Genomic DNA, 10870 nt, shown 5'->3' with positions numbered 1-10870 from the left:
ATAACATAAAAATATACTACGTTACTAGTGTTGTAAAGCAACTCAGTATCGTGGATTATTTGCATTCGTTTTCTGATACTGCTTGTTTAAAACAAAAATCACGCTGAATAGAACGATTGCTTGCTCGATTTAATTCGCATTATTTAAAAGCGCTTCCGAAAAGTAATGAACGTGGAAGAATAAAAAAAAAATGAAAAACGTATATAGTACGAATATATAATATATTATCATAAGGTACAACTTGTTTCCTTATTCATCAGAAACATTTTAAGACTCGTACAAAACACGCATTCGCAGATATTATATCTATAAGAATAAGATACAGATTTCTGTATTTGGATTTATTCTTACGACGTTCGTTGTACTATACATTTTTGAATGTCGAACGATTATTTGCTTTGCGTGTTTCCTTAACAACAGAAACGACTGGTAAATACAAAACCTAAATCTAGTAATGTACGAGTAAAATATGTTCGCGGCAGTCTTATGTATATGTATATCTTCTTTAAAGACGTTAATCATACGTAAGTATCAAAAGCTGACTTGAGAAATGAGATGTTTCACACCCAAATTTACATAGGTTACAAACTTGTTCCTCTCTATTGTTCTCTAAAACTAAAAGAAAACCGATTTATCGGGAGATTATATTTTCACTAAAGGGAAAAGAGAGAAAAGGATTACTCACTTTCTTCTTTCATCTCATCGACGGTAGTAGGGTTCACGAATATTTTATCATCATGACAATCGTCGTGCTCACCCAAGCAACCTACTAAAGGCACTGTGGGGAATAATCTTTTGAATATTATTGAATCTACATTAGAGTCATCGTACTTGTACTTGTCACTTCGAGTTCTGAACATAAATCCTACGGAATGTTTCTTTAGCTTCACTTTGTCCTTAAATAACTTTAATCTCTTTTCGACTTGTTCCCTTATACAGCAATTCCATTCCAAAATCGTGGACCACGTCTGTATAGGACCAGTAATTAGAACGGCACAACATGTAATCAAGCTGTTAAACAGTTTCATTTGTGTATGTTCAGGATATGCACCGTGTAGTTCAGTAAATGCATGTTGAATGCGCTTCACCTTTCCACCCCAGATGGAAAGTACTTTATTTTTTTTGCTGAGTATATGTAAAAAAGAAATAAATATGTATATATTATCGAGCATTAGCAATTGTACAACAGGACATACCTAAATAATAAACTCGAATTAAATATATATTTATACCATTGTTGTATAGCTGAGACACAATGACTTGCTGTAATACCACTAAGGAAACTATCATAAAATAACATCAAGCATGTAGATGTTTCATTATTAATTGTGCTAATTATTTCCTCAAATTCGACTGTTTCCTGTATGAGATCATTCTCATTGTATTCTGACAAGTCGAACAATTTTAACCTCACGTTCGAGATTTGTGGCAAAAACGCACATACCATATTTGAAATTTTTAAAAAATTTTTAATTTCATCTATAATATCTTCGCTATTTAATATTATAATTTCACATTGTTTAGGTAGCAAAGCCTTTATAAAAAGTTCTTAAAAAGAAAAATGAATGGTTTCAATAATCTTATATTATTCTATGGCTTATAATTAGATTGAAAAATAAATAAAATAATTAATATTAAAATATCCAAAAAATAGTTTGTCATAAATTAAAATAAAATATCTACTTGCTAACAGGAGCTTTTTATTCATCTGTTATTTATTTGTAGCATAGAGAATATAAAAGAACATAAAATATATACCTTCTATAATGCATGTAATATAATGCATATCTGGTACGAAAAAGAAACCTACTGATGGTTTCATTATATTTTGGACATGATATAAGTCATAGCTGAATTCGTCTTCACAGCATATTGTGAAGCAAGAAGGATTTGATCTTGTTGATTTTTCCTTATTTGCAGCTTCTAACCAAGAGCTGAAAAAAAAATTTTTATACTCAAATTCATGCTGTATTTAGCTTAAAATGTCACGTACTTTTCATTCGTAATACAACGATGTTAATAAATATTTTTACTAATACAGTTTTATCATAAATTAACTTTTAAAGACATATATTATATAATATGAAATGCCACAAGGAATTATTCGTAAATCTTATGTATTCGTATTCATTCACGTACATGGTGCTAGATAACCTAGCATTCGACTTGTATTAAATAAATGTGTTTAGAACTAAATCGTTAATGGATTAATAGATCATCAATACGTACGTGCAAACCATCGCAGCGCTCATCAGACTCTTAGCATCTAAATGTTGAAAGATAAGTCTCAAAATGTCGTAGGATAGATAAGTATTCGAATCCAATGTATTTTCATTGTTTTGCGTTGTACCATCATTTATGGACATGCTAGGTTTTTTCCTCTGAATTTTCGTTCCCGTTGGCCCCTCCATCAAGCTTTTTCAATTTGAACCAGTCACTTGTCAAATATCACACTATGCGTTTAAGCTGGCGATTAAAGTGCAAAACGGCTAGCTTGCGCTTACCGAACGACTGAATTGCTCGGCGAGCAGGCCCAGTCGCTTTGCCCTTAAACTCACTCATAACAAGATACAAAACAAAATGGCGAAAGTTTAATGCGTACCGTAAACACAGTGTAGATGTGTGTATATGTGTGTACATATGTGTGTATGTGTGTATTACTATGTTATTCATAGTTTAGAAGAATGTATGATTGCTAGATTTTATACTTATAAGCAGTAGCTCTTTGTCACACTAGAAATTAATCCTTCAATTTTTTACATTAATTTTTAATTATTTTCTTTTTTACTATACTGATATTTATAACTAATAAATTCTCTTACATCACTGATAAATCGGCTCGATGATCAGTGCTCAGAAAGTCTACATATTTTGTAAAATATTGTTTATGTAAATTCTGAAATATTCTAAGATTTCTCATTCTATAATTTCTGAAAATGAACTTGTAAAATTCGAAGTGATTGAAAGTTTTTTTTATAGAAATCTTTTTAAATTAAAAATATGAGAAATTCTGGAAAAGATAAAATATGAGAATTTGTTTACGAGAACTGAATTAAGAAATATTATCGGGAAATTCCGAAATAGAGACAATGACTAATCTTCTTCGATTCGAAATAGGAATTTTACAGCGATTAGATTTGTCAGCAACATCGATCTGATTACACGCGATCTATTTGCGTGTAATCAAAATTCTTTCCGGTCAGGTGCGACCGCGTTATCGTTCGTATAACAATAGCGCACGCTGCACGTTGAACCGATCTTCATCAGTCGATAGGCTGGCGCCCTCGCTTTTTCCGGAGCGCGGAATTGCCCACAATTTTAATTCGTGCCTGCTAAATGACGATTGTATGACAAATCGACGTTTTCGTAATGTCTTATCATTGTCATTAAGGAAAATTCCAAGAAAACATAAGGAATTAATCTCGTAGGTGAATAGGCACAAAGTAGACCGCCACCCGACACTTCCCGATTGGCCGTAAGCGATTGCCAGATAATGCCGTTGAAGTGGAGGTTTTGTTTGCCAAGAGAGAAGCGCGACAAACAAATAGTACGTAAGAAAGGAAGGGGGAGAGTGGCACCTTTCACGTGCTACCGTTTTACGACCTTTTAACATCGCGCTGGCGTTTTTACGAGTACGGCATTGGCGCCGGGGTCACGTTCTTCGCACATGATGTCTCTTCCCCCTCCCCCCCCTCGCGAATATTTCGGAGATATACACGTTACGATTAAAGCGTTAAGTTGATGCAAAAGGTCTGTCTAGCAAAATATTTGTCGCGTAAAATTAAAGACAAATTTGCAGCGAAGCGAAACCGCCGCGGACTTGAGACTTTTCTTTATCTAGATAGACAGGAATTTTTTTAATCACTTTTTGATAGTCTGCCTTTATTTGATTAAAACTTGAAGGGAAAATTCTTCTGCACCTTAATACTGATGAAAAAAAAACAATGTTTTATGTTGTCACAATGTTTCATAAAATTTTTAAGAGTTTTTTTTCGTATTTAAAACATTTATGATGATTTTTAAGAAAATATCTTAAATTTGTTCTACGAATTAGTTTTCTACGAAAATTTTAGAATGAAAAAGCTTAAAAATTTTAGAATATTTCAAGATTTATATATGTAAAAAATTCTAGAAAAGATGTAGACTTTCTCAGCACTTTTGAAAAAAGTGTTTTAATTCGTATATAAAAATCTGAGAAAGAAGGATATTAAAAAAAGGCCAATTTTGGCCTAAAAAAGTGTAAGTAAAAACAATAGTGTTTTTTTACAGATTTCGATCTCCTGAATACGATAGAACTATTAAAAAGTTCATAACGCCTGGAGAACATCTTGAAAATTGAGCATAAACTCAAAACAGCGTTTTTACTAAATACGAACTTTTTAATAGTTTTGTCGTATTTAGGAAATCAAAAATTATAAAAAACACTATTGTTTTTACATATACCTTTTTGGATTAAAATTGGCTCTTTTTTAACATCCTTTAAAAAATTAATTCTAAAATTCTGAAAAAAATTCTGAAGAACTATGAAGAGTTCTAAGAAGAATTTTCACCAGGACTCGTAAAAATTCTGACACAATTCCATGATATTGAATTATGTTGAGAAACGTCAGAAACATCTTTTCGCACAATCATCTTTAATTTCATAAGATTGATTAAGTTTTCCTACAGTAATCTTTTACAATCGATTTATTGATTTCATAAAATTACCTACGAATTTCAGGACATTTTACGTATTTTTTTTCTCAGCCGTATCGGACGATCGCGTTATCGTCATATCTCCGATACGAATATTCGTACTCGTGACGATTTCTTAATTCATATCCCAATACGAGATACGACATATCTTTGACATCACAGATCTTCCATATGACGCATCTCGATGAGTATCATTAATACAATACTTGAAATCAGGGTTCGTTATTATCTTCTATATTTAGCGCGAGGAATCATTTTCAGAAATCAGATTCACGAACCTCGAGACAGGCTCTCTTCTTATACGGATGATAATGATAAAATATTGTTAAGATGTTGCACAGAAAATCGATCCTGCGAAAAATGTGTGGATAATAAATTCCCTGGTGATTGTCGCCAAATAAATGAAAAATATTTAAAAAAATGTATTTTATATCAGTCTTAACATGTGCAGTTAGTTCTCAAAAATTGCCTTACAAAATGAATGAGAGCAATTAAGAACAAATCAAAACAACGAATAAAAATGAATAAATAATTTATTGCGCGGTGAACGTCGAAAGTATAAAATTCGCCGCGGATTTATTAACGTGATTGATAAATAATATATTCATAATTCATGCGCAATAATAAATTAGTATGACAGACAACTTTGCTACTGATGCTGCAGATCTCTTATCTCCTTATCACGACTCGAAACTCGAGCAAATTAATGACGTAATAAAATATTGCGCGAATGACACAATTTCGTGTAGGGGCGCGTTATCTCGTGAAATTGCGACGAAATAATAACGGACAAACAAGACGACTTGTGCTCGTCAACTTCCGCGTGCTCGGATCGTAAATTACGTGTTTGCGAGTTCACGTCATAAATAAAGCAATCACTATGCATTAGAATGTGTACACGTTTATTACGTATGCATCCAGAAGTTATCGTCAAAATATTAACAGAAAAATCTCGAAGAAAAACATGCAGAATATTAAAAATACATTTCATTAAAAAAAAAAAAAAAATTAACAGGTCGTGGTGCGATGAAAAATCCATGCAGTTTTGAATCCTTTCAAATCCTTTAGCTTGAGGTATAATAATTGATTAAATTACTAAAGATATTAAGTTATTAGCAAATGATTCTGTTTTTAATTATTAATTAAAATAAAGGTATGTTTTACTTTACTAATTGTTTTACATTTCTTTTACTCGCATCTTGGCCCTGTTTTCCTCTCTTTATATCACCGCTTAGTACAAACGAATCTCGTATCTATATAATAGTTTTAAATTAACTCTATTATTACCCTATTTTTTTTTTATATACTTGGCGTCGCGCCGCTACCGCTTCGCTTGAAAATTGTCAAAGTATTCTGCGAAAGGCTCACTTGGCGTATCAAGGCCCTTTTCATCTTCTATTTTTCGATCGCTTGAATTATCAGAAGACGCCTTCTTCCACGCCTTTAAATCTCTCACTTTCTTTCCTCGCGGATTTTATCATTTCGGGAAAAGCCGAAGGCTCCCCCCTTTTCGCGGTGGCGGATGATATCTTATCTCAGAATCAGCCTCAGGCTCGATTCTGGAAGTCAAGGTGCTCGACGCCGTTCCATGGTCCATGATCATTCATTTTGGTCGCTACCGCGCGAGGAAGCGGCCGCTTGTTCCGACCGTCCGTCTTTCCTGTCCGCAGACGGCCAGGGAAGAACTCCGCGAAGAGAGGAACTTCGCGGATATATCCGTCGACGTAGATCGTTCGACCCGTTTTTCGCCTCTTCCCACGGGGGTTGGCCCACACGGTTAGGGGTGGAATTCACGGCCAGCGACGCCGACGGGATATCACCTTGGGTGTTCACCGTTCACCAATGAACGCGGGGCGTCGCCCTCGTCAAGGACAGCATCAGCGTGCCAACTGCAGCAGCAGCAGCAGCAGGAAGCGACGGCACTGCGACGGCACGTCCACAAAGAACTTTTGGCGCGCGAGCACCTGCAGAACGTCCAGCGATTTAAGCGGCGACCATGGGTGAGTTCCACCTCAACATTTGGCTGTTTAAATAACAATTGTGGATAATACAATATCACGAATATTGTCGTACGAATGACGTGATATTTCACTATTACGCATATAACTTTTAGTTTCGGTTTTTCTGTAAAAATGTGTATATCTCGTATTTTTTTGAATTTTTATTCCAATTTATTAAATTATTAAAAATGTAGGATAATTTTTTGTTGAAAGATGTTATTTATATATATTTTTTTTATTCTTCTTGTTGCAGGACTCGACTTCCTGGCAGACGGAGGTGCCGACTTCGAGCATGCAATCACCGTAACAGGTAAGAGTTCCAAAGAAATTAAAGATCGACCTAAAGAACCGTTAAAGAAATTAAATCAAGTGATCCAATTTATTTTTAAAATTCAATTAATGTCTAATATCCTGTAATCTTGTAATTTAGTTTGAGACACAAATATCTCGCAATAATTCGCTAAAGTTTTCAGGATGTAAGAGAAGAATATAAAAGATATCGGAATTTTTGTATTTGCTCGTTCGTGTGTGAGATAATCCGCGACATAAATTACAATTATCCACGGGTTAAATCCTTTGCGTTTTTAGGTTTTGGAAGATTCCACTACATGCTGCTGACCGTCTGCGGCCTGATTTACATGGACACGGCGATCGGCGTGACGATACTTTCGTTCGTACTCCCGGCGGCGCAATGCGACCTGGAGATGGACTCCACCGCGAAGGGTTGGCTGACCGCCTCCCCGATGCTAGGTTGGTGTCCTTCCATTTTCTCGGTGCTGACTTTATTTTTGTGAGAAGAATTTTTGTCTAGGTTGAGTTACTTTTGCAGGTATGTTGATTGGATCGTATATATGGGGATGCCTGGCTGACACGAAGGGCAGGAAGATCGTGTTAATTGCTACGCTGCTGATGGACGGCGTCGTAGGCATCGTCTCTTCCTTCGTGCAATATTTCTGGGTGTTCCTGGTGTTCCGGTTCTTCAACGGCTTCGCGTAAGTATGACAGAATAAACTCTGACAATTAAGGGATAAAGTTGATTTCTTTTATTAACGAAAATGCCGACGATAAATCAATATTCACAAGATTAAAATTATATCACAATTTTTTGTATGATATATTTAATCGCGCAATGGTTTTAAAAGTGTAAGTCCGTTTTATATTCCGTTGAATTTTAACTTATCTATTGTGAGCAGGTGTAAGAAGAGCAAGCTCGCTGAGACAGACACGCGATGTTCCATAGAGTACGATCTTCCAAACATAAGTCATGTTTAAAGTTGCGTTTAACATGACATGTGTGTTTGAAGGATTGTACGTTGTGGAACATCGCGTGTCTGTGTCAGCGAGCTTGTTCTTCTTACGCCTGTTATTCAGCTTAACGCGTTTTACTTGTAAGTTATACACAAAACGCACGAATTTTCTGTTTTTTAATTATTTATATAATTTACGATATATGATGTAATATATATATAAAATAATTTTATAATACCGAATTAACAATACTCTAAATTCGTCAACACTCGCATTGCAGTGAAAATTGTCACTTTATTATATACAGTGAAAGGTCGATTTTAGGGTTTTCGCTGCTATGCAGTGATTTACTGTATGTAAAAGTGAGTTTTAACTTTTGTTAAAGTGAAATTGTTACTTTATTAGAAACAGTGCAAAATGTCTGTTATGGTAACAGTGACATGATTGCAGTGGCATAATCCACTGCAAGAAAAGTGCTTAATTAACTGTAAAAGCAGTGAAAATTTTTTTACACGGTAGAAAATACTTCATTATGTTAACAGTGAAAAGTAATTTTACTAGAGTAAAAAATAGTGAAGTAATTGCCTAAGAGAGCAGACATGGATGTAGGCGTGTGAAATTCTTATCGTTATAATATCCAACGATCACACACGATCTGCAATGCGCGCCGCACGGTTTGTCGGTATTGAAACACAATTCTTTGCATGAAGCCGGAAACTTGTAACAAATTAAATTGACGAACAATTTAATATCTTTCGATGCTAATATGCATCTATAAGATTCCCCTCCTCATAGGCAATTACTTCACTACATTTAATTATTTCTTGGAGCATATTCTATCTAAAATAGTAAAAAAGTCACTTTACTAGCAGTTAAAAAGCCACTGTTAACTGCAGTGACTCAAGTTCACTTTAAGTCAAAGTAAAATCTCACCTCTGCAAAGAGGGTGGTCGCATTTTGACTATTCGCTATAGTGAAATTTCACTGCTAAAGCCATGAAATCTCACTGCAACGAACTTAGAATGTAGATTTCGATCGTTTAACGCAGCGTGACCGGCGCCATGGGCATCTGCTTTCCGTACCTCGGCGAATTTCAACCCACGAAATACCGCGAACGCATTCTCTGCTGGATGGAGATGTTCTGGACGGTCGGTGTGATAATTTTGCCACGTAAGTAACCCCGTTTCCTATAATCTACCTCTTAAGAGGCGAAAATCTGAAAAGAGAATATCGGTATCCATGTCGAGGTTTTACTTCTAGTGATCGCCTGGCTGATCATCCCCATGGACTTCATCGTCGACAGCGAGACGTTCTACTTCAAGTCTTGGAATCTCTTCGTCGCGCTCTGCGCCCTGCCGTCGCTCATGCTCGGCCTCTGGCTGTTTGCCTTCCCCGAGAGCCCGAAGTTTCTGCTGGAGTGCGGCGAGACCGACGCCGCCCTCGAGGTGTTCAAGTGGATTTACTCGCAAAACACCGGCGCCGATCCAGAAACCTATCCGGTAGCGTTACTTCAACTCTTTCAACAATAAAAACAATGAAAAATAACTTATTCTCTCACACGTGTGTTTTCCCAAGTGTTTGTAAAATAATAAAAAGATTAACAGATACAGATTTCTTCATCATCTTATATATAAATTATTTTACAAGCAATGGCAATTAACAATAATATTAACGTTATAAATATGTCAAATGAACGCTAACGACGAAATAAAATATGTGCAAACTCTAAAATATTTTTAATGTTTCGAATTAAAGATATAATAAAAGGGCGATTTTTAATCCGTCAGTATTTGAAGAATGTTCTTAGTGTTCTAAAAAGAAGTTTTAAATGTTTTACACATACTTTATTCTTCTTTTTTTTCTACTTCAGGTGAAGTGCTTACAAGAGAAGGTGAAGCATCAGGATAAAAGCACCAGGGCGCTGAAGCTGCACAAGCGGAAGGATCTGAAGGTCCTGTTCGCGGAAATACGTGATCTGACGACCGCGCTCTGCAAGCCGCCCTACCTACGCAACACCGTACTCGCCTGCGCCATCCAATTCGGACTCACTAGCAGCTACTACACTCTGATGGTCTGGTTCCCGGAATTGTTCACCAGGTAATTTTTTATCACACGCGCATCACGTCAGTTCCTCCGCATTCCTAAGTCGGAAGAAATCTCTTGAATAAAAAAATCACAATAAGGGGGCATAATTAATTGAAAATGCAAGTAAAACAGAAAGAACATTTTGTTCCACTAAAAACAGGTCCGTTTTATATATATATTTTTCTCTTTTTTTTATGCCTTATCGCGTCAATATACATACATTCCACGTATAGCAATTAAGGTGATGCCAAATGACGTTTTAATAACGTCTTAACATTTAACAACATTTTAATGACGTCTCTAACATCAATATGAGACGTTATTGAAACATCATTCGACGTCACCTTTGCTACTTGATTGAGATAATTCCGCTTAAACCCTCACTGGCCGTTCGCTTATATTTTTCCAGCTGCATTCTCTCGGCTTCATCATTTTTTTATTTCATAATTGTGTAATCGCAATATCTTATTGTTGTAGTGCTAATCTCCAATAATCCTCGTTTGCGTTGCTTACTCGACAGATTCGAGCAGTTCGAGCACGCGAATCCCGGCGAGACCACGTCGGTGTGCATAGTGTCCGCCCTGCCGGACAACACGACCTTCTTCGACCCGTATGGATGTGACACGATAATCGCGCCCTCCGTTTACCTGCACACCGTGTACATCGGCCTCGCGTGCATCCCCGGCTCGATCATCCTGCCCCTCTTCGTGCACAAGCTAGGCGCGAAGTTCTTCCTGAGTAAGTGACGAACACTTGACAAGTTCGCCGTATACCCTTAAGGGAGATGGAAAGACAAACCGAAAGGGCATATATACAGGGTGTTCATAAAGTATCGGACCTCT

The 10870-nt window shown here is 36.2% G+C and overlaps 2 protein-coding genes across 2 annotated transcripts in view; one reads left to right on the top strand and one right to left on the bottom strand.

The window, feature by feature from the left end:
* Positions 1-202: 202 nt before the first annotated feature.
* LOC105456741 lies at positions 203-2783 on the bottom strand. The gene is made up of 5 exons (XM_011701013.1): positions 2230-2783; positions 1759-1934; positions 1233-1548; positions 686-1125; positions 203-615 (listed from the first exon to the last, which is right to left on the bottom strand). Exons 1-5 carry the CDS (start codon positions 2409-2411, stop codon positions 515-517), a joined length of 1215 nt encoding a protein of 404 aa, XP_011699315.1. The 5' UTR covers positions 2412-2783; the 3' UTR covers positions 203-514.
* A 3819-nt stretch (positions 2784-6602) lies between these two features.
* Positions 6603-10870, top strand: part of LOC105456740 (synaptic vesicle glycoprotein 2C-like) — a 5679-nt gene continuing 1411 nt past the window's right edge. Inside the window, exons 1-8 of the mRNA XM_011701012.1 lie at positions 6603-6695; positions 6949-7005; positions 7284-7445; positions 7525-7687; positions 8992-9113; positions 9204-9442; positions 9814-10040; positions 10549-10766. Coding sequence (XP_011699314.1) covers positions 6692-6695; positions 6949-7005; positions 7284-7445; positions 7525-7687; positions 8992-9113; positions 9204-9442; positions 9814-10040; positions 10549-10766 — 1192 coding nt within the window. The 5' untranslated portion in view covers positions 6603-6691. The remainder of the gene's footprint in view (positions 6696-6948; positions 7006-7283; positions 7446-7524; positions 7688-8991; positions 9114-9203; positions 9443-9813; positions 10041-10548; positions 10767-10870) is intronic.

Source organism: Wasmannia auropunctata, unplaced genomic scaffold, assembly GCF_000956235.1.
Source record: "Wasmannia auropunctata unplaced genomic scaffold, wasmannia.A_1.0 LD335556.1, whole genome shotgun sequence".
NCBI lineage: Eukaryota > Metazoa > Arthropoda > Insecta > Hymenoptera > Formicidae > Wasmannia > Wasmannia auropunctata.
This window is presented reverse-complemented; position numbering and strand designations above follow the sequence as displayed.